General features: G+C 49.4%; 1 protein-coding gene and 1 long non-coding RNA gene across 4 annotated transcripts in view; one reads left to right on the top strand and one right to left on the bottom strand.

Annotated features, from left to right (window-relative positions):
* The window catches only part of LOC121021814 (uncharacterized), a 100,645-nt gene that overhangs the window by 17,108 nt on the left and 60,153 nt on the right, over positions 1-23,384 (bottom strand). For 2 of the 3 annotated variants that reach the window (XR_005786691.1, XR_005786692.1), the window contains exon 2: positions 1,388-1,529. This is a non-coding gene — a long non-coding RNA (uncharacterized LOC121021814). Of the gene's footprint in view, positions 1-1,387; positions 1,530-17,341; positions 18,973-23,384 lie in introns of those variants that run through there. The other variant, XR_005786690.1, reaches the window with a different exon arrangement.
* Positions 5,052-22,308, top strand: GJA5 (gap junction protein alpha 5). Its single transcript, XM_040462493.1, has 2 exons — positions 5,052-5,184; positions 19,162-22,308. The coding sequence occupies exon 2, from the start codon at positions 19,194-19,196 to the stop codon at positions 20,268-20,270; it is 1,077 nt and encodes a 358-aa protein (XP_040318427.1). The 5' UTR covers positions 5,052-5,184; positions 19,162-19,193; the 3' UTR covers positions 20,271-22,308.

Here is a 23,384-nt window from a genome sequence, read left to right on the forward strand (position 1 = left end):
TTAGCTGCTGAATGTGAGATGAAACTTTGAAGAAATGGAATAATCTTAATCTCCTAAATATGCCTCTAATCTTCTGTAATAATTTGACCGTAGCAGCTATAGTTGAAGCTGGGCACTAATTTAGGAGGAGATGAAAACTTTGTTGTTGAGTTAGGTTTTGAACATTATTGTCTAAATTATTGGGGCGCCTGGGTGGCGCAGTCGGTTAAGCGTCCGACTTCAGCCAGGTCACGATCTCGCGGTCCGTGAGTTCGAGCCCCGCGTCAGGCTCTGGGCTGATGGCTCAGAGCCTGGAGCCTGTTTCCGATTCTGTGTCTCCCTCTCTCTCTGCCCCTCGCCCGTTCATGCTCTGTCTCTCTCTGTCTCAAAAATAAATAAACCCTGAAAAAAAAAAAATAAATTATCAAGACAGGCATGGGATATTCTATCTCTATTTTAAACGCAAGGAAATGCCTCTTTTTTGGCATGATTTGTCTGAGGGCACCTGAGTTAATGGCATATCTGGCAAAAAGTTTCCTGACCTTGTATTTTTATTACTTTTGCCACTAGACCCCCTGGTATTGTACCTTGGACTTGACTGAAAACACCTTTCAAAACAAAGGAGGAGTAAGTTCTTTTTGGTCTTTGTGAGGTGGGTAGACCAAGGATGCAGAATCTGTTACAGGAAAGAGAGGTGTGCGTTGTTAACCCTAGATATTGCTTATAATGACATAATAACTAAAATAATGTGAAATTCATAGTCTTCTTGCTTTCAAGGACTTCCTTTTGGATCTAGAGGGCAAATGCCATCCCAAGATCTCCCAGAGAAAGGCCTCATTTGGGTCATAAAATGAAATCCCTGGACCGGGTACTCCAAGGCTCCAATGAGGCTATATCCAGCTGTTGTCTTCATGCCCTGAATTTAGGGGGCGAGAATCAGGCTTGGCTGATACTGGATTCCTCCTCCCCCCGCCCTCCTTCTCTTCTTCTCACATCCGTGGAGGCCACTGGCCCAAGCCCACTACAAAAGAGTCCTTAAGTTTGGGATCCCAAAAGTTCCCATCTGCCTTAAGCCCGAGAAGAGGTATGGCTGTGACTTTGAGCTTTTCTTTGGGATTAAAACTTGAGATGTATTGAGAGTAGATTCATAGACCAAAGCACCAGGGGCAAGGAAGTCTGTGTTTCTTTTGCTTTCTGCTTCTTGGAACAGGGTGTTCTTGCCCGTTTTAGCCACTATCTGGAAAGCAAAAGTCTTAAAGGGGACGGCTTATGCCTGTGGTGTCTGCCTCTCCACCGGCAGGAAAGGGTGAGTTCAGCCCACTAACCATGGCTCCAGTTATATACTGAGGACCTCCGAGGGAGCATGTGGGACTCGTCACTCTCTTAATTAAATGCCTGCAGAACTTACTTGCATGTGTTATGGTTGTAGGTTCTAAGGGAGGAGGCTCTTCCAACATCTGGACCACAGTGTCTTGGGAAGGAAACTCGGGGAGTCAAAGATTCATGAGGTAGAAGGACATTCAAAGGTCTTCTCATTTGCCCTCTTGCCTCTAAGGAGAAGCAACAGAAAAAAAAAAAAAAAGAAGGAGAAATTTTCAAAATGCCACCTTTAAAAGACTTGTAGAAAAAGGGTGCCTCTGCCTGGAAATCTCAGCTGGGGCTGCGCCACCTTCCTGGTCATGGCCAAATGCGGTCTCTCTTGCTGGGGTTGGAGCCCATTCCTTCTGTGGCATCTGCAGGCCTGTTTGCTCCCACCTGGAGAGCCCTGTGCCCCACTCTCTGACCAGGCCACGGGTTCCATGAGAATTCCTCCACGGCCATGGGGAGCAAGTGCCTGACCTTTCGCATCAGGCAGGCCTTTTCTCCACTTCTTAACTGAGTAAGCTTGCACAATTTACTAAACTTCTCTGAGGCTGAATTTTCTTTCCTGCAAAACAGAAATAATGACACAGTGTCTACCTTGTGGCGTTGTGAGGTGAAAACGCCTGGTACATCGAAGGCCTTCAATAAATGTGCCTTGCCCTTTCTCCTTCACTAAAGCACAACAAACAGATCACACTGTATGAATCTGTTTTCCAAAAGATTTGTTTTCCTCATCTAACTTAACACTTTAGGATATCATCATACAATGAGGACAAACACATATCGAGTACTGTCATTGATACTAATTGTTTTGCCTGCATAGCTGACTGTGGACAAAAGATGGCCCTTCTCTTCTACTTAGCAGAGGCTGGGCCCATAGGCGGGCTCCTTGTCCAGGAGACCGTGATGGATGGTTCAGACAGTCTTTAGAAGGTCATCTGTCTGTCTTCTCATCTCCAAGTAGAATAAGGTGAAGAGTGCCTCACACAAAGCCCTGCATGTAGTAGATGTGGAAGGATGTCTCTTTTGCTATCCCACGTCTACAGCCCTTCCCTTACAGGTACTGCCAACCAATTCTTTGGCTCTCTAAATCCCCCTGAGTTCCTCCTATCTGTAAACGCGTGGCACATAGACCTCGGCACCTCTGTGTAAGACCGTGTCTTAAGCGGAATGTGAGGATGAAGGCGACGACACAGCAGACAGACCCTCAGTTCCCACCCCGGCCCCTGGCCTGACACCTCCTCTTCTGGGGCATTGAGCATCTGCTCGTGGCATCCTTTTTGGATATGTGGTGACAGCTAGATTTAGCTCCATTAGATGATCGCCCAGAATCCACAGCCTGAATGATATTTTCCTTAATTTTGGCAGAGTCTTTACGTGAGCCTGGAAGAGACCCAGGTAAGAAATAAACCAGACTTCTAGCTTTGGACCATCAAAATGCACTCTGTCCTAGATAGCACCGTGAGTGCAGTACCTGGCTGGAGAGCTGCCCCACTTCCCTGCGTTGGGATGATCCTAGTTGGGGACCTCAGTCTTCTCCCAACACCGACTCGGACTTCCTGGGTCACCTCTAGTGGCCCATCCAATTTCTTCACTGCCCTATTTCTCTACCTGCCAAGCACGGTGGGAGCATTTACCTTCTGCGCCCTGTGTTCTGCCCCAGATCATGGGTGTGCCTACCTCTTGGTAGTTCTTTCCTTCTGGGCATTCAGAGGAAAATGGCGCTCTCCTTCATCCGTAGCCCTAATCCCAGCTAGACTCTCCTTTGGAAGCCAGTGATCTGGGAATTAGTACTTCATTAAATCTTCCCCACTCTCAGATTATCCTTCAACTGAGACTTATGTGTTCTTTGACTGGCCCATTTCCTGGATAGATATAATAAGGGGTTTCCAGGAGCCCCCAGACTGGCTGGGCTATGAGGACAAAGCCATAGTAGACGGATAATCTCTGTTGTGGAGAAGAAGCTGGTATCGCTAGGGCTCTCTGTGGGTTCACATGCTGAATTCTATCCTAGGAGTGTGGCCCAGCCATGGTAAATGGCTGTACAGGCAGGAGGAGACTGGTATTGTATTGATTGTGCAGTCGCATCCACAGCACTTAAGTGCTCTAGATACTGTCCTAAGTGCTTTACGCATACTCATTAGTCCTCACAACAACCTGAGGGGGTAATTATTATTATCTCCAATTTATAAAACCGAGATGCACAGAGGTTAAGTTAACTTGCTTGGTGTTACATAGCTAGTGAGCAGGAGAGCCATGGTTCAAACCCGGACGGGCTGGCCTTGGAATCTGCTACATAGGAAAAAAAGAGTGGAACTCTGACTAAGGAATCCAGAATCCAGAATTTAGTTCCAATAGGGCTGCTGCCTCCCTAGGAAATTTGGCCCCATGCTCCTCCCCCTCTTGCTGGTCCTAAGCTTATTCACCCATGAAAAACATCACCCACTAAAGAAACAAACGATTTTTGCAAAATGTTGGCATGTGCGTGAGCAGCGCTAGGTGTGACGGTGATAAGAGGGAGCCAAGGAACGGATCTGGGTTCTGGTCCTGCCTCTGCCACCTACTTTTTCCTGTGTGTGACACTGACATGTGGTCTCTGCTCTTTGAGCCTCAGTTTCCCTGGCTGTTCCAGATAATCTCTGGGTTTTCCTCTCACTGTCACAACCTGTGGGCTCTTGGTCATTGCTTTGTCTGGGTTCAGTCCACTCACAGCAACCTCTGTCATTGATGTTTATCACACTATGACTGGGCCCATGGCCCCATGCTTAAATTAAGTTGAGGAATTGAGGAGTTGGGAATGAGGGGAGATTAAGGGGAGAGAAAACTCTCAGTTTCTGAATTTGCTCCCCTGTGACGCATGATCTAACAAGAGATAAGCTTCCTTCCATCCACTGGAGTCCAGCTGGGAGACCTGTATGCTTTTGTGGGAGGAGCACAGAGGTGAATTTGGGCATTGGCTAAAACTTCTGACCCCCACTCTACCACTAACTAACCCACTGGGTCACCACGATTGGGTTTCCTCAAGTGTAGGAATGTCTACCTTGTAGACCTGGAAACTGGAATGATTGGCGAAATAAAAATGGAATATATATACATACTCTAGCCCAGCATTGGGCACATGGAAGGTGCTCTCGTCTCTTTAGAGAAGAGGGAACAAGGAGGATGATCCTGGTTAGTGGGGGTGCCCTCTCCCTGCCCTTTGGAGCTTTTCAGTTACCCTTGGTGTCTATTCTGGGTGCTGGTGGCTGTGAGTTGTGAGACCACGTTTCCTATGCTAGCTGATTAGCTCCCATAGGAGGGCAGAATGGAGGTCCCCAAAAGACCTGTTCTGTGAAGCAGCACTCTTTCTCTCTGGTGGTGGGAAAAGGATGGAAAAGAGGGATCTCTTGGGCCATGGGCCAATCTTCCCCTGATGCCCAGGAGGAGCTCAAGGAGGCTCTGTGGAGGCTAGGGAGGCGGCTTGTCACCCGCCGGAGGGAGTGCGGAGGGGGGGCGCCAGGACTGTGGCGACAGCGACAGCGGAGGTCAGCGGGGGAGGAGGAGGGCTCTGTCAGTCTCCTGGGGAGAGGGTGGTGAGGACAGGCTGCAGGGAGGTAGAGGGAAGAAAACTTTTGAAGTGAGCACAGATTATGAGCCTGGAGGGAGGGACCCGGGGGGAAGGGGGTGGGGACCGAAAGAGTAGGAAGAAGTGGGAGGAGGGAGGGCGACAGACAGGGAGTCAAAAGCGGGGTGGGAGCGCAACTGGCAGGCTGAGAGCCTGAACGGTGGGCGGCGGAGGAGGCGGCCAGGAGCCGAGGCAGGCGGGAAGCCCGCGGACATTCCAGAAAGGAGGACGAGGAGAAGGTAAGGACGGACTTGCTTTCCAGAGATGAGACGACCCTTGACGGGAGAGCCTTGAGTTCCGGGCTGGAGAGCAACAAAGCTCCTTCTCTGTCCCTGGGGGCTTGCCCCCTACTCCTGGCTAGTCCCTGCGCCCCTGAGGTTGTGAAGCAGCAGATGAATGACACTTGGTTTATAAGGAGTGCTAGAAGTGGGAGGGGAGGGCCCTTGCCTTGGGTCTGGACTTGTGGCTCCAGGGGCATCTTCCAAGCTGCGCGGCGGTCCATCTCCAAGAACTTCGGTTAAGACGGAATTGGCCCTTTAAAAACCAAAACCATCACTGTTTTACGATGCTTCCTCTAAGCTTGGAATCTTTTTTGAAATGCTTTCCGCAGCAGCATCTAGGGGAGTGTTTTGATTTCCACCCCCCTAAGGCATGTTGGGTGGTTTAAAAATATTCCCTGCTTAGTTTCCTGCAGAGTATCATGTCCCTGCTGGCCTGCCACTCGCTGTCACTGTCGGAGGAGAGAGGCTGGTGAGCCCCCCAGAGTGGAAGCGGGAGGACGTGCCCACCGAAGGTCCCCTTTCCTCCTGGGTGCGGGGCCCCTTGGCCTCTCTTCTGAGCATGTGGCAAAAGAACCCCGACTTGGGGGTCGAGATGCCCGGGTTCTGGTGCCCTGAGTGGCTGTGTGTCTTTGGGCCAGACACTTCCCCCTTCTGGGCCTCAGTTTCCTCATTTAGAAAATGAAGGGTCTGAAGTAGAATGATCCCTCTGGTCCCATTCAGCAGGAACATTGTACAAGGTTATGATTCCTTTGGCTCAAATGCACCTGGGAACCTTGAAAAAGGAAAGCTTCACATGAGGGTTTTACATCTTTCCTGTGCCCTTGCTCAGTTTTAACTTGACCCCCCCTTCCCAGTGTCACATCATAATGGAGGGATTCCTGGTTTTTACTCCTTGGCGTCTCACAAGGCTCTGGCACATGGGGTCCGACTGGCCCGAGAAAAGGCAGGACAGAGTGAGGAGCACTGGACGGGGAGTCAGGAGACCCAGGAGAAATCCAGCAAAACTGGAGAGGAGACCGCAGCCGGCGTGTGGAGGTGCAGCCCCTCCGTGTGCCAGCTGGTGTGGGCTCACCACCGGGGACACGAGCTGGTGTTTATAGGCAGCCCAGCCTGACTTTCATTGTCAGCGGGCCCTCATCTTTTCCACCCAATGCCCCCAGAGTCCCAGCCCGGCCCAAGAGCCTGATTCACTGCTCTCTAGGGACAGCTCTGAACTTTCCACCTTCCGGCAGGTTCCCCAGGGCGGCAGCGCTGTTTAGAGCCTCCTCCCCTGGCTGTTCCTCCAAGGAGCAGTCCTCTGACACGGCTCGGCTCCTCGCAGAGCAGAGAACACCAGGAGGTGTGTCCCCGGCTTCCACACCGGTGCCCTCTGGCCACACTCCCACCCAGAGCCATGAAGTTGATAGAGACATGGCAGGAGCACAATCATACTGTCCTGCTTTGCCTTTGAACCCCATGGACGTTCTCGCCGAGCTCCTGAGACCGGTTCTTGTCTGTTAGCTGCCTCACTCCTGTCCCCTGTCCTGCCATTGGCTAAAAGTCCTAGGCCACGAGGACTGGAAGAGGTCTCTCAGATTTCCCGTCACCTTCTTCGACTGATGGGGAAAACGAAGCCTAGGAAAGGAGGGTGACCTCTGAGGGCTGACGCAGTGAGTCAGGCCAGTTTGCTTGGGAGAACATCCAAGCCTGCTCATGCCAACCTCGGCCCCTTCGGACTCTGTCCTCAGCTGTTTTCTGAGCTTCCATTTCTCTCCAGGCCTCCCTGCTTCTTCCATTTAAGCATCTCTACAGTCCTGTTTTCCGGCAGGGACACCCACCTGCCCACCTGCACCTCCTCATCTCTGCGGGCCGCCGGGGGCGGGGCAGTGCGCAGTGCAGGGTTCTGGGCTCTGGCCGCCGGCGGGGGCTACCACCGTGCAGCTTGGCCTCTTGGAGCCTGGCTGATCCCACCGCATCAATGGAAGCAGGACAGGGAGGCTGTCTGCCTGGATCCGGAAGGAGACCCGTAGTCCTCAGGGCCAGGGAGACCCAAGGCCCGGGCTTAGCTCCCTGTGTCAGGGAAGACCTCCCCCACCTGGGATTCTAGCAGTTCTCTGTGCCAGCTGGCCCCAAGGATTAAGCTGACCGAAGGGAAGAGATGCCCATTTTTCCAGGAAAGCTTCAGGACTCCTAGAAAAGAAACTGACTCCTTGTCTCGAGTCGGAAGCTGCTGTTCTTGGAGAATGACAGCTTGAGTCCCCTTTGTGATTCACTTGTTTCTGGATATTAGCAAATAAAAAAAAAAAAATCAGCTTTCAACAATCCACTCACGTTCATAAGGAAAGGGAGTCAGGAGGTCTCAGAATCAGAGGTATTGAAACAGCGCAGAGAGAAGGTAGAATTTAACTCAGAGTCACATTTGGGCTAGAATTTCAGCTGTGTGACCTAGGGAAAATTATTTAATGTCTCTGAGCCCCGGTTTCTTCATCTGCCTAAGAGGTTAATAAATGCCTTCCTTGTAAGGTTTTATGAAGATTAAATAACATAATGTACAGATTTCCCCCACTACCAGAAAGTTTGTTTTAGGCCACTTCAACTTTTACAAGAGACCTACATTATAGTGTCTGTTTCACTGATGGAAATCCGAAAGAGGATTTATTTTCTTTAAGTTTACTTATTTATTTTTTTAAGTTTATTTGTTTATTTTTTTAAAGTTTATTTATTTATTTTGAGAGAGAGAGAGAGAGAGAGCAAGTGGGGAAGGGGAGAGAGAGAGAGAGAGAGAGAGAGAATCCCAAGCAGGCTCAGCACTGTCAGCATAGAGCCGGATGCGGAGCTCAAACCCACGAACTGTTCAGATCATGACCCGAGCCAAAATCAAAAGTTGGCTGCTTAACTGACTGAGCCACCCAGGCACTCCCCAAAAGAGGATTTATACTTATGTCAAGGTCATTGCTTCTTCGCTTTACACCATTTTGGCCTACAGATGGTTTCATAGGAGCCCTCTACCTTTTTGGATAGTGGGGGAAACCTGTATTTAAAATGGCTATTATATATTAAGTGCTCAATGAACAATAGAACAATAGGGTAGAATCCGGATCACCTGGTCCTCAGCCCGTTTCTTTGAACTACCTCTCATTTTATGTAAAAGCCTGTCTACAGGGAAGGCTCATATTGGCAAATAATTCTGAGGAAGAAACCGCTTGGTTTTTACGACCACAGACTTTTTTTCTGGGACTACTTGTGCTGACCTCTAAGCTGGGGGTCAGAAACTCTAGCTTTGCCTTCTGGCTCTGCCACTAACTTGCCACACTATCACAGTTGGTCAAGTCACAAACTCCCCGGATGTTCTCACCTAGAGCTAGAAGGGCCTTAGCAACCATCCAGCTCAACTGCTTTCTTCCCTACACGAGCCAACTAAGGCTCAGGGAGGGGACACGTCTCATCTAGAGTCACAGAGAAACAGCTGGGATTGAAAAGAGGCCCTCTTTCAAGGCTCTTGTTCAGAGATAACTTCCAGGACCTTAATCCAACCTGGCATCTTCATCGTTCAGAACCTCAGAAGAGGGCAGATTTGGTGAGGGGTCGGGATGGCCCTTCTAGACTATCACCTATTTATTTCCCTTCGAAGTAGAACTGAGCCAGCTTCAAACCTACCCTGTGGATGTGCCTTTGGCTTGGTTGGTGAGCGGATCCAAAAGTGCTGCAGTTTCTCAGAAGGCAGGAATTACATGAAGCACACGTTTTGTAATGTGACCTCCAATGGAGTCCATCCCTAGACCCAAAGGCTTGACTTAAGAGAAAAGTCTGGAGGCAGGCCGGACCTATTTCAAGAACGAGAGAGGCCTGATCTGAGTGGGGCCCTGTACCTCCCTTCTTCTCCACGCTTGCCCCCGAGGGTCTGCACACCCAGTGAAATAATTAACTTACAGTGAAATGAATGTCCTTCCCATCGCCCATGTTTTCCTCGCCTCTGACGGTCACCTACCCCACCCGGTGCTACAATGAGGGTCCCTGTGAATCACTGTAACCGGCCGGCTGCACTGCCGAAGTCTGTGTCAGGTTGACTAGTTGGGTCATGCCAGAGAGGAGTTCTTACTGGAAATGTCAGAAACGAAGACAAGGGCCTCACCTTCCCGAGGGCCTACTATGTGCCAGATACTGTTCGAGGGGCCTCCACACATCCACGTATTATTTAACCCCCACAAGGAAACAGTCCCGTTTTTCAGATGAGGAGGAAACCGGGAGGCTGAGTGGCTTGCCTAAGGGGGCTCACAACTGGAGCGTGGAGGCAGGGTTCGAATCCCACCATTTTGCAGGAAACGTGAGGCCCACTACCTATTTTTGTTTCCGCTGTTCTTGTCACGATTTGACATCAATGGAGCACCAAAGCCTGTTGTTTGGCCGGCCGAAAACCCGGCAGTAGACACTGCTGCAGCCAAGAGCACTTAGTGGCTAAAAAAGGAAATAACTTTCTATATGTGAATTCTGGCCAAATGGTGGCAGATGCTGAAGAGTCTGGGAATCCTGAGAACTGGGGGCCGAGGGCTTCGATGGAATCGTTCATTCTAGGAACAGCATATGCAAGGGCTGGCCAGCCAATAAGCCAGAGGCTAACAGCAAAAACCCTGAGCCTCTTCTGGGAAAGTGGGAAGAGCCCTGCTCAGGGAATTAAGAGACTAGAGTTCTGGTCATAGGTTTGTCACCAGCTGTCAGTGCTGGGGCCTCTTTGCTTTGCTTTCCCTTTGAGAGACACAGAGCGACGGTAGGCTTTGAGTCAGGCAGACCAGCTGCCAAGTCCCTTAGGCAGCATTTGCTACTGGTGTGACTTTGTACAAGTCACTTGACCTCCGAGCCTCAGTTTGCTCAGCTGTAAAATGGGATCATAGCTACTTTCCTACCAGAGTTAACAGAAGGGCTAAAGGTATAGTTGTAAAATGCTTCACACGTGGAAAACTCTCAACTGAGTGGTACCTGTTATCGCTATTCTGAACTTTCCTGGAACCTGGTCTTCAGCTGGTATAAAAGTAAGGGATTGGTTTTGATTGATGTCTAGATTCCTTTCGGCTCTACTGTACCATATGAATCTACGACAAGATGGTGGAAATAATAAAGAAATGTAAGCATCCCATAAATTCAATTTTCATTAATACCTGCATAGGTTTTAGTCAACCTTTTGGGGGTAATTAATAAGGACCTCCAATATTTCACTGTAATTGAATGTCTCCATTTGGCCACTACCTCCCATCCACCTCTTACAAATATTTCTTCTTCGAACAGTTTAAGAAGAAAATTACTTATCCCGGCATAATTCTCCTTCCCCACTTTGCCTGCTCCCTTCCACCCCCGTGGCTTTGAAACAACTGTCTGCCAGTAGAGTGTTTCTGAGCGACCCTCTCTGTCCTTGTTAGAATGAAAATAATGAAATGGAGAGAGCGGTTAATTATCTGCCATTGGCTGGAGTCGAAGGGAAATTAAAGTGACACTTCATCTCCTCCATCTGTCTCCTTCTTCTCTCTCATCTCTGTCTCCCTCCCCCCCTCTTTAGTGATCAAGCTTCAGGGGTGTAAGCCCCCTGCCCCAGACTTCTGAGAAGGTTGCCCACACTGCCCAGCTCAATAGCTGTAGCTGTATTACCCACATGGTTATTTCCCCGGAGGCCGAAGAGGCTGCCCCAAACCTAAGTCAGGAAAACAGCGGAAATTCTAAATGTGAGAATTACCCCCAAGCACTTAGAACTCAACTCCCGATTCTAACAGTCACTTTGAAAACATCCCTGCAGCGCTCACCTTATGTAAAAGTGGCCAGCCTCTGACTGGCAAGGATTTTTGGAGAAAGGAACTCTAGGTGATTAGATAGAATCCAGCACAGTTGTGAAGACAGGCAGGGGTATTGCTGTCAGACAAGGCCAGAGCCGGTTTTGGTGTCAACTCCTCTGCTTACTGGCCAGTCTTCCTCGAGTGACCTTGCTCAGCCAACCTCCCCCAGCCCGGATAAAAGGGAGGGGGATAATCCCCACTTGCCCAAGTTGTTGGGACAATCAAATGAGAAAACCCATGGCAAGAAACTTGCAAAATGTCTGGCACATAGAAAGGTCTCAGTAGCTTTATGTTATTATAATCATCATCGCCTAGACTGAAAGTTTGATTGTTGTGTCACTTGAGGTAAACTGGAAAATGGAGCTGAGCATCTCCAAGGGTAATAAAGATTGCTGATCTGGCTGAAGATCAAGACCACTTTCTTATGCAATCCTCCCTGTATCTCTGCATTTTAGTGAGAAACTGTGGAGGGGGAGGAAGGGGAAATCACAGAGACGTGCACTAATGAATAAGGGACAAAAGGGTTTTGAGATGATGGTCATGCTTGGTGCTTTACTTTATAAAGCCACCCTTGATGTCGGCACAGCACAGGAGTCCCATAAACATTTTCTGAACTGAGCTGCACTGATGTGGTATTATGTCCAAGGACCCTTTAAGTGAGGCCCCGCGGGTCCTTTTACAACAGAATTCTCTTCATTGGGAAACAAGTCAGCCCTGCTCTGTGCCACATTCCACTGTTTGGTGAGCGGAATTATAGCATGGGCCAGAGTGCTGTTATTATTACCATGAATAACAACCTTTATTGAGAACAAGAGATCTGTCAGATAATGCCCCGAACATGTGTCGTCGTCCAGAATTAGACTCAGGCTCTGCGGAGTGGTCTTATAATCTAATTTTGACAAACTTGGGTGAGCTTCCCCAGTGATCTGTGGGGAGGAAATGGAGAAGAAACAGTCCATGGTGAGCAGGTACATCCAGTCCTGCTCTCAGCGAAGCAGAGGGCTCTGTCACCGACAGACAGAAGGAAGGCTCAGGGGCTGCTGTCTCCCTGGTGTTCTGGTCACCACGGCCATTGTGCAGGTGCCCCAAGGTCACCCTCCCGGGGAGTCCCTCTGCTGGCATCAGGTGTTTCAAGTGAGCTGAATGCTGTAATTCATTCACTGTGGTTGATTTTTAAAAGTACATGAATTAACCTATCAGGTGCCAGGCACAATGTCAAGCACTAAGAGGAAAGAGTGGGTAGGGGGATTTTAGTGGGAGGATACAATGATGAACAGATACGGGCCTTTTCTTCAAGGACCTCAGGGTTGAGTTGGAGAGAGAACACACAGCCAATAGAGCACATAATTCTCATTACGTGTTTGAAACCCCAGTGACTTTACAGTTCAGTCTGAGGCCTAGCTTCTGACTTGGGGTTGGGGTGGGGGCACAGAAATGAGAAGGCAACTGTTATGTGTGGCTCCACACGACAGGATTAGAATCAATAGAAGGAAGAGAATTTTCAAGGAATCCCCATGGTAGCTTCTTGCTCTCTTGCAATATGCTTTCTTGAGCAGGAGAGACAGGGTGCTGTTTCAGCAGGGTGCTGGGTGGCACCTGTAACCTGCAGCCTACCTAGTTTATGCTACAGCCACTACTAAAGGACAGCAGGGTGATTATTGACTGTGCCGTGCCTTATGTCCCCACCTCATCTGAGGGCTGTGTCCCATTAGGGTCTACCCACAGGAGCAAGTCATGTATGAAAAACATGGTCTATCATAGGGGTTGGGAACTACTCTAAACTCCTAGGCATGGCCTCCAAAGCCCTCCATAACCTGCCCCCACCTATTCTTTAGACTCTACCTCCCCTGCTCTGCTCATTGTCCTCTAAAACCATGCTGCTTTTCACTTGGTAGATTTGTTCCTGTGGTTGCCTTTGTCTGGGATGCCTCCCACCTCCTCACCTCCACAAATGTCACCTCCACTTAACTCCTACTCAAGGGTTGCCTCTTCTGGGAAGCCTGGTGTATTTGCACGTTTGGTTGTGTCTGTATCCGTCACCAGACAGTAAGTTCCTTCAACATTGAGTCTTACTGATCTTTGGGGCCCGAATTGTGAGGGTGAACTGAATTATACTTTCCCATAATCCCCTCAGCACCCCACCCAGTGCTGGTCACATCAAGGGAGCATCACAAATATTTTCTTGTTTGCCCAAAAGCTGGCCCCCAGGCCTTATCACTAAATGGTAGTCCAGTCTCAAATAACTCACTGCCCCAGGGTGAGAAGAAGCTTTTGAAGTACTGAAGGGGGAGACATAAGAATCGATGGGCTCTACCCTTGGAAGGAGGATGGAGGGAAACGTTCTGGTGTGCACCAGACTTGACCAGAAACTCAGTGGTCTAGGTTCTGTCTCCATTTGTCTTCATCTCTTCAAGCAGGTCTTTTACCTTCTGTAGATGTCTCCTTTTCTGCACAACAGAGGCGACAGTCATCACCCCACAAAGTGGCTCTGAGGATTCCTCTGTTCAGCAATAAAAATTGAGGGTCTATATGTTCTGAAGGTATTCAATTGTGAACAAAAAACAAACGTGGTCCCGCACTCTTGGAGTCAACAAGAGAAGGTAGGAGAAGCATGTTTTGAACTGTGTAGGGTTTTATTTTTTCTTGCTGGACTTAAGGAAGATTTGAGCCTCCTTTTGATCACTCTGTAATCTTACTGCTAGATGAAACGTTTTTGGTTTTTTTTCAATCATTAAGAAAGCATTTATTATGGGGGCACCTGAGTGGCTCCGTTGATTAAGTGTCTGATTTCAGTTCAGGTCATGGTCTCGTGGTTTGTGGGTTCAAGACCCACATTGGGCTCTCTGCTGTGGAGCCAGCTTTGGATCCTCTGTCTCCCTCTCTCTGCTCTTCCCCTTCTCAGAAAACAACAAAATAAAACAAAACAAAACACCAAAAATAAACAAACAAGAAAGCATTTATCATTTACCTAACATGAGAACCTAGTGCAATAAGAATACAAAGTAGAAGACAGGGCTTTTGACTTGGAGAAATCTGTTACTCATTTGAAGGGAAAAGCTGTTAAGTCCTTGAGGGCAGGACTCTTGCTTGATGTTATTGGATCAACAGACATCACTGAGGGTCCAGTAAGTGCCAGGTCTGGTGTCTCTTAGATATAATTTTCAGTACCCAGAACAGTGGTAGGCACATAGAGGGGACTCAAAAAAGTACTTATGGGGTGGCTGATAGAAAATTTTGGAAAATCAGTGTAAGGCAGCATATAAGTAAGAATGTACCCTATAGGCTGAACAGTAATTTAGAGTCTTTAGAGTTCAGGAGACATCAAAGAGGGCTGGGATCAATTTGAGGAAAGACTTCTCCATTTCTACCTAGATCTGTGGGGTCATAGGAAAAGGTCCTGGCTATGAGCTTATGTTAACCCAGGTTGTTCTAATTTGGTTTTCTTTGAAAACACTGGCTGTGTAGGAAGGCAACAATGCTAACACTGGACTGGGAATGTAGGTACCTGAATTTTGTCTGTAGCCACGTAATACACAAAGTAGGGGAATAAAATGATTCCTGCTCACTATACACAAAAGCCTTCCTTTGGCCCTTTCCCTCTTATCTAAGCACCATGTCACTGTTACCAAGCAAGTTCCCTGGTGACTCGTCCAAATGTTTGTTTTGCCCCAGGATATGACACGCATAGAGAGGATGTTGAAGGTTTTGGAGTGAAGAAACTACAGAGTTGGGATGTTCTCATCTGGCTTCCGGGGACCATCTCTTTTGCCTTGGGGATTTCAGTTGGATCCGTTGCAAAAGGCTGTAGAGTTCAATTATCCAGGGTTCCTCAGAGGGTCCTGACCTAACGAGGCCCTCCCCAACTCCCTAAGCCAGAGCCAACTCCCCCGAGGTGTTCCCAGAGCACACTAAACTTTCTTAATGTTAACACACATCATGCTTTATTGCAATTATGTGTTTGGTCTCTCCCCTTCATTAAGGGATATGAAGGCAGTTAAGTTCAGTAAAAGCAGGGACTCCTTATTTGTCTTTTTAACTGCTGTGTCTTAAGGGTCTTGTATGATACCTGGTAACCACTCCTATTAAATGGATGAATGAGGGGTGCCTGGGTGGCTCAGTCGGTGAAGCCTCCGACTTCAGCTCAGGTCACTATCTCGCGGTCCGTGAGTTCGAGCCCCGCGTCGGGCTCTGGGCTGCCGGCTCAGAGCCTGGAGCCTGCTTCCGATTCTGTGTCTCCCTCTCTCTCTGCCCCTCCCCCGTTCATGCTCTGTCTCTCTCTGTCTCAAAAATAAATAAACGTTAAAAAAAATTTTAAATGGATGAATGAAAGGGAAGGACTTCGTAGGTAGAGAGGAAAGGAGCTAAGACAAAGAGAGGTGAGAAGGTGTGGGCCATGTATACTCCCCATTTGTGAGTGGGGAGTTGTGTAGCCTAAGTATTGGGTATGTGAGCGGAACGGGAAAAAAGGATGTAGCTGTGCTGTGGAGGATCTCAAGTTGAAGTTAAAGGGTCTGAACTTCATAAGCAGTAGGAAGCCAGTGAGGATCACAGCTAAAGCAGTGAGGTGTATTATTGCCATTGTATTTGATAGAATTTATTCATGGCATGGGCAGCTTCCTTTGCCCCTTCTGACACACTTCCTGCCAAGAAACAGATAATAGTCTACAAAACATTTTGTATGCTGTACACCCAGTGAACTCACTGACTATCTAAGCTACATATTTCTTTGGCTGAGTCCCCCCCAAAAGGACCCAGTGTAGCTGGGAAACGGACTCTCATATTATAAACTGAGCAACTGGTACATGGTAGCAGCTTTAAGTTTCTCTGACCTCGCCTAAGTCATCCAGGAAGTCGCAGATGCTCAGTCCCGTCACCTGTTTGCGGCCTCCAGGGCACATGGAGTCTGCGTCACCCCTCCACCTCGTCAGCTAGTTTCTGTTGTTCCCTCCCCATGAGGGAGCCTACCTGATGGAACCGGCTTTCTCCTATTCCACCGTGCTTCCTTTCTTCCAGGTGGGATCCCTTGCACCGCAAGTGAGGGGGGCAGCAGTCAAGCCCCTTGGCAGACCAGACCAAAGCGTCACATTCTTTGCCCGGGACTATTTTTAGATCTCCTGGGGGACATGCAAGGAATGAGCGACACAAAAGATCAAGGGGAAAGTCTTCAGGGACTGAGGGCAGTTTGGAAAACTTGCCCCAAATTTTGGAAGGATATGACATTTGTTTCTAGTTTTCCTTTTGTGTCTTTCTTATTTCCATTTCTGTTTCCCTTTCACTTTCTCCCCTTCTGCTCTTCCATCTGTTCTTTGTAATGCAAATCTCTTCTTTCTTCTCCTTCCCCCTCCTTCTCCATTCTTGTTCTTTCTTACCATTTCCCTTGCTAGTAAAGTCTGCCTTTTATTCTTTAGTTTTTATATGGGAAGCACTGTGCTAAGTGCTTTTTATACATCGCCTCGTAACGCTCTATGAGATAAATAACAGTATCCTCATTTTGCAGATGGGAAGTTGAGATACAGATCCAGTAGCTTCTCCAAGCTCAGTGGTATTTAGGGATTTGAACTCCACTTAACTAACCCCCCAAACTGCCTTCTCTTAACCACTTCGCGGTCTTTCCTTTTCCATTCCCAACTCCCTCCGGTCCTTTCCCTCTTTTTGCTCCTCCTCTCCCCTTCTCTCCTTTCCCATGTCTCCCCCCACCCGCCCCACTTTCTCTCCCTCCCCTCTCTCAGACACTCAGCACATCCTGGTCCCTGCACGTGTGTGGACGACCCTGAAGGTGCTGAACACTAGGCACGTGCCTAGAAGAGATGACAGATCATTCAAACTCTTATCTAATCAGCCGTTTTCCTTTTGAGCAAACGCTCCACAATTTTCCACATTTGGAGGCGAAGGGAGGGGGGGACCCTTCACCACCTAAGGGAAAGGGCAGAGATGTCTGATCGCAAGCCAGAGGAAAGGCCTCAAGACCTGGATGGGTCTTTGATATGGAGGGGAACAGAGATAAAGCCCTTTACACTCATGTGCGGACTCTCAGGGGTGGGCAGCAGAGGCCTGGCAGAAGACAGGGCCAGGAGGCTGGTCTCTGTCAAGGAGATCCCAACTCAGGAGTCCAGGGAGCCTGCATCATGAAATATGGCACCCCACCCTGTCCTCCCTCGTATGCATAAAGAATGTTCAGATAGGAACCAGGGGCACATCGGCAGTAAAGATGTGAAGGTCAAGGTTTGAACTTGACAATCTCTAAGATGCCAGTAGATTCTGAGGTTCTGTCCTTCCAAGAAGGGAATATTTATGTTCGGTTCCCTCCTTTTCTTTTCTCATTATAATATCTTATCACTCTGTTGATTAGGATTGTTTAGAGACTTCGGCCATAAGGACATTTATTACTCATCAAGTAAGAATTCTGGAGGTAAGAGATTCAAGGGTTGATTCAGAGGCCTCAGGATATTGGTTGGCATTTCTGAGAATCTTTGGACAGCTTCAGACATCTTGACTCACACAGGCCTGTCCACACAGGAGGTAGTGGGGGTGGGCGAGACCTCCAGCGAGGTTCCCTCCATTTACTGGGGAATGGAAAAACAGTTTCTAGAGCACTCCCTCTACATTAGACTCTCCCCATACCTGGCTGACCAGATCTCACTGCAGTGGAGACTGAGAAGTGAAATCTGGCCTTTTTACCCTGCTACAGGGATGCGGCCAAGGAATAGGGAATTGGTTTGCTCCTGGGTAGGGAACACCAGAGCTTGCCACCCCTCCTTCATTCACTCAACTAAGATTTACTAAGCACCCACTCCGGGCTAGGCTCTGGGACAGGTGATGATGATACAGAGGAAAAGGCAATCTCTGTTCTCAAGGAGCCCCTACTGGAAGAACGCAGACAGGCAGAGGACCACAAAACAAGATGGCAAGTGCTAGGAGGGAACTGAGTGTCCTCAGGGCCACCACAGGAGCCGAAGAGGCTCAGCTTGAAGGATCAGGGAGCTTGGAGGGAGCCCTGACTGGGTTAAAGTTCTAAAGGGTTAATAGGATTCAGCTAGGGGTGAGGGGGCATGTGGCTGGGAAGAGGGCATCTGGGAATCTTCTAGGATATGGAACCAAAGGCACTCATGGGGACAGACAGGAAATGAGGCCGAGGAAGCAGGCAAGGGCCTGAGGAGAGAAGGTTTTGTTTGGGGCATGTATTCTGGATTTGAGGAGGAGCAGGTCTGGGCATGGGTGCCTTCTGAACACGGGAGGATAGGCCGAGCTGTATGGTTGCAGTGGCCGCACCACACTGAGGCATAGCAGGTGGGCACGAACCCAAGCGCTCATCTGCAGTGCTTTTCGCTGGTGTGACCCAACACGTTTTTGTTCGCACCTCCCAAGACAGCTGGGCCATGTCCGAAGACGAGAGACGCATTCGTCCTAAGAGGCCTAAGAGGCCTAAGAGGCCAGACTTGCCGCCCCCTCACCTACTCCTTCCCCTTCGCCCAGTTCTGCCTTCTGGAGCCAGAATAATTCTTTTTCACCCCAGAGCCGTTCAACCCTATGGAACATTTGAGTTATGATTCCCAACATGTCATATACCTCAACTCATTTAACCCTCAGGACACTGACATAGCTATAGTCTATCCCCATTTTGCAGACAAGGAAGCAGACTCAGTGAGGCAGATGGCCAGCCTCGTGATGGCAGGGACCAGTCCTGTGTGTTTTCCGCTTCACCAGGATTTCTCCAGGCGTGGCCCTTGGACAGCCAGCCTCAGAACAACCTGGGCTGCTTGGGGCAAATACTGATCCCAGGGGCCACCCCAGACCTCTTGAAGTAGACTCTCTCGAGGTAATAGCACAAAATCCACACCGTAACACACTCCTCAGTCGATTTCCAGATCCATTCAAGTGCGGGAATCACACTTGAATCTTGCTAACACAACCATTTTTAATCTTCTCTTTCCTTTTATTTTTTGCTGGCCTGGAAAAAAAGAGAGAGAGAGAGAGAGAGCGAGAGAGCGAGAGCTTTTTAGGTGAATTTGACTCCTGAGTTGTCCTTTTTTAAAGAACACATTGGCACGGACCGGTGGCATCCCAGAGCATGACTGGACCCTCGAGACTCTGCAAGCCTCCCTCTCTTTTTCTCTCTCTTTCTCTGCCCCATTTGCAGAAGTCCTGGTGGCTGTCCCCCACTGAGCCGGAATGGGTGACTGGAGCTTCCTGGGAGAGTTCCTGGAGGAGGTACACAAGCACTCCACGGTGATCGGCAAGGTCTGGCTCACCGTCCTCTTCATATTCCGCATGCTGGTGCTGGGCACGGCGGCCGAGTCATCCTGGGGGGACGAGCAGGCGGACTTCCAGTGTGACACCCAGCAGCCCGGCTGCGAGAACGTCTGCTACGACCAAGCCTTCCCCATCTCGCACATCCGCTACTGGGTGCTGCAGACCATCTTCGTGTCCACGCCGTCACTCGTGTACATGGGCCACGCCATGCACACCGTGCGCATGCAGGAGAAGCGGAAGCTGCGGGAGGCCGAGAGGGCCAAAGAGGTCCGGGGTGCTGGCTCTTACGAGTACCCCGTGGCCGAGAAGGCAGAGCTGTCCTGCTGGGAAGAAGCGAATGGAAGGATTGTCCTCCAGGGCACTCTGCTCAACACCTATGTCTGCAGCATCCTGATCCGCACTACCATGGAGGTGGCCTTCATTGTGGGCCAGTACCTCCTCTACGGGATCTTCCTGGACACCCTGCACGTCTGCCGCAGGAGCCCCTGCCCCCACCCTGTCAACTGTTATGTCTCCCGGCCCACAGAGAAGAATGTCTTCATCGTCTTTATGCTGGCGGTGGCCGCACTGTCCCTCTTCCTCAGCCTGGCTGAGCTCTACCACCTGGGCTGGAAGAAGATCAGGCAGCGCTTTGCCAAATCTCGGCAGGGCACGGCTGAGTGTCAGCTTCCTGGTCCGATTGCCGGCATAGTCCAGAACTGCACACCACCCCCTGACTTCAATCAGTGCCTGGAGAATGGCCCTGGGGGGAAATTCTTCAATCCCTTCAGTAACAAGATGGCTTCCCAGCAGAACACAGACAACCTGGCCACTGAGCAAGTGCAAGGCCAGGAGCAGATTCCTGGGGAGGGTTTCATTCACATCCGTTATGCCCAGAAGCCTGAGGTACCCAATGGAGCCTCTCCAGGCCACCGCATCCCCCATGGTTACCAGAGTGACAAGCGCCGTCTCAGCAAGGCCAGCAGCAAGGCCAGGTCAGATGACCTATCAGTGTGACCCTCCAGTGCGGGGGAACCAGGACCAGGTGGGAACAAAAGAGGCTCAGAGAGGGAAGATGTGTCCCTACCGACCCCATCTCTCATTCTCATATCTGTTCTGCTCCTTTTGGGCTCTGGGTCTCAAGGCCATTGCCCATTTATTCCAGAAGGTAGGACCAGGGCTCTGCAAGTGCAGGCAGAGACATGGCTTCCCACCCAGGCTACTGTCCCTTCCCCAACCTCTAACCAGTGTACCTAGAAGACTTTCAGATTCTTTAGTCAAGGGGGTAGAGGAAGAAAAGAGAACTGTGGCAAATCTGGCCTGGGAGGGATAGCCAGAAGGATAAGATGGCTCCCTACATACCAGCCACATACCAGATGGGTTCTCCAAGTTCCTATGGCTTCCTTGACCCGATCACCCTTCTTCCTGCAAGAAAGAGCCCAACGTTCCTAGCCAATAAAGAGCATGAATCAAGGACCTTACACTAGATGCGCTCTTGAATCTGTTGTCTCTGTGGGTCAAACCTTGGAGTGACAATGCGGTGGCCTTGGGCTGCCCTTGGCTGCCCTCCCTCTATCCAGTCTCACTTAAAAAGAGGCCCTTGGAACTTGACCAGCAACCTCAACTTTACAAGTGCTTTGGTATGTACCTCTGGCAAATGTCCCACTTGGTGATGCTGCAAACTTTACTTCTGCCAGGGTGACAACTAACTAGCCCATGGGGGTGCACACTCCCCTAGGGAGCGACTGTGTACACAGGCCCCGCTGGAATCCCTGCCACCACCTGTCATCCTGTGGCTCTTTTACAGCTCAACCTGATGATAGAAACCATCCCATCCCTCCCTTCCTTGGTTGTTCACTCAGTGCTCCCCTAAAGACCTTATCGACCGGAATGCCCAAGAAGCCGTCGTCCTCTCTCAGATCCTGACCAGATCACCCGCCACAAAGGCCAGTGGAATTTCCCTAGGTCTTATTAAAACAAAGATGGCATTGTGCTTCTCAGATTCCCGTTGGGAAAAAATAATTCTGCTGTGAAGATAAAAATGAAAAAAAAAAAAAGAGAGAAAATACTGGAAAACTATTTTTCCCTCCTATTTATTTCCCTTGCTGACTGCCAACTTAAGTGCCAAGAGGAGGTGTGATGACAGCTATGGAGCCCCCAGATCTCTCTCTCCCTGGAGGGCTTAGCAGGGGCATGGAAGCAGTAAGGGAATCTCCAGCTCTCTTGGCAGGGGCCTCATTTAAGAGCACACAAATTCCTATGTCTCCCTGGTGCTCCTGATGAGACTGCCAGAAAGCAGTGGGGACTGCAGACTGTGAAAAAGCCCTGCCTTCCCAGGGACTGGCCTGGTTTCTCTGTTCAGTCCATCCATAATGGGTGGTTGCCATTTTGGATGAAGGTAAAGGATGCTCAGAATTGGATACTGAGACTTACAGGGAGATGATTACTTCTTAAAATGCATATGTGTGTGTGTGTGTGTGTGTGTGTGCGCGCGCGCGCGCGCACGCGTGCCAATAGGGTGGGGAGGGGGAGGGGGAGGAGAGTCTGAAATAAGGAAAGGAAACCTTAAAGGAAATTGTATCTTCCTGCCCTCACCTCCAGATGCCTGGCAGAGGGACTGAACCTCACTGTTTATAGTGGCATTGGCCTATGTAGGTGAGAGTTCGAGGAAGAGGAGGGTGAAGGTTCAGAGGTAGGCTCAGCCTCTGCCCCACTCACCCGTCTCCAGGCCCCTTTGCTTATTGGCTATTGGTGGGTAGAGAGAAGTATGAGGGTAGAGAGTTGGAGGGGACTGACCAGGATGCCATTTAGGGAAGAATGACTGCTCATTCCAGGTCCCTAGACACCTTTTTATCTATTGTCTGGCATTGGCATGAAGACTATCCAAAACAAAACCGAGAAGACTCTCCTTCCATCTCGAAAATGGGTTTGTTTTGTGAAATGGGTGTTATTGGATTAGAAATCCTACGAGATTATCCTTGATGATGGGACTTTCAGTAATGAAACAGGAAATGATATGTGTAGTGTGTCTTAATAAAATTTGGCCCTGCATGTCGCTTTGGTGTCTCTTTCATGCCGCGACCACAAAGAAGGATGGCGGACTTGGTGGGGGAGGGAAGCACTCGGACCCCACCCATCAGCCAGTAATGCAAACAGCTTTGGAGTCCAGCCTGCAAGGGTGAAAATCCCAGCTTCTGATTGACAGCTGGGCTCCAGCAAGCTACTTAATCTTTGAACCTTGGTTTCCTCGTCTGTAAATTGAGCTTTGTAGTATCTACCTTATTGGGTTGTTAAATGAGAGACCGTAAAGAGTTCAACAGAATGCCTGGGAAATAATATCTGTCACTAAATTATAATCATTGATATTGTTGTCATGATTGCCTTTATTATTTTCATTATTGTGTTGAATTCATAGCATCTGAAAACCTGGGATGTCAAGAGATGATTCCAGAACTTTCCCCCCGGAGCTCACAATCTACCAGTTAACTGAGGTGGTCCAATTAACTGAGGTCAAATTAACTCAAATTAACACAGAGGAAACAATTGGAATAGAATTAAATGGGAATTCATTTATTATCAATTCTAAGAACCACAGGCTCCGGGAAGTGAAACACAGGATGAAACGACATGGGACAGGACACTTGGCCTGGGCCTCAAGAGGCTGAGGTTTTAGACAAGTGAAGGCCTCAAGGATGACTCTGAAATGGGTCTTGGTGTTCCTATAGAGATACTGAGGCCCAGGAAATTTCTGTGACAGTGGAGGCTTCTCACTGGCCTCCCTGATTGGGATCACATCGTTTTGGATGAAGAGAAATGGTTCTTGCTCCAAACAAAGGGTCAAGGGACCACCTAGCACTTGACCAACCCCCTCCCCCTGCTCCCCCCAGAGGTCCTATTTCCTAGAGGAAGAAACAAAGGCTGAGAAACACAAACAGAAGAATTCTCTTAATTCCTGGTCAGTGCTGTTCATCAGGGTGGGAAAGCTCATTTGAAGAGGCTTGCAAGATCATAGAACACATCTTATGACGGCAGAGTTGCGACTCAGGGGGCATCTGTCCAAGAGCAAGGTGCTCAGCCCACAGGGGCCTGCGGAGTCCAACTGGAAAAAGCCTCTGAGATCCATTTTTTCTC

Source organism: Herpailurus yagouaroundi, unplaced genomic scaffold, assembly GCF_014898765.1.
Source record: "Herpailurus yagouaroundi ecotype Mexico unplaced genomic scaffold, PumYag 322, whole genome shotgun sequence".
NCBI lineage: Eukaryota > Metazoa > Chordata > Mammalia > Carnivora > Felidae > Herpailurus > Herpailurus yagouaroundi.

What these genes read in the sequence shown, in the direction of transcription:
- GJA5 (XM_040462493.1), top strand. Translation starts at nt 19,194, where the DNA reads ATGGGTGACTGGAGCTTCCTGGGAGAGTTCCTGGAGGAGGTACACAAG.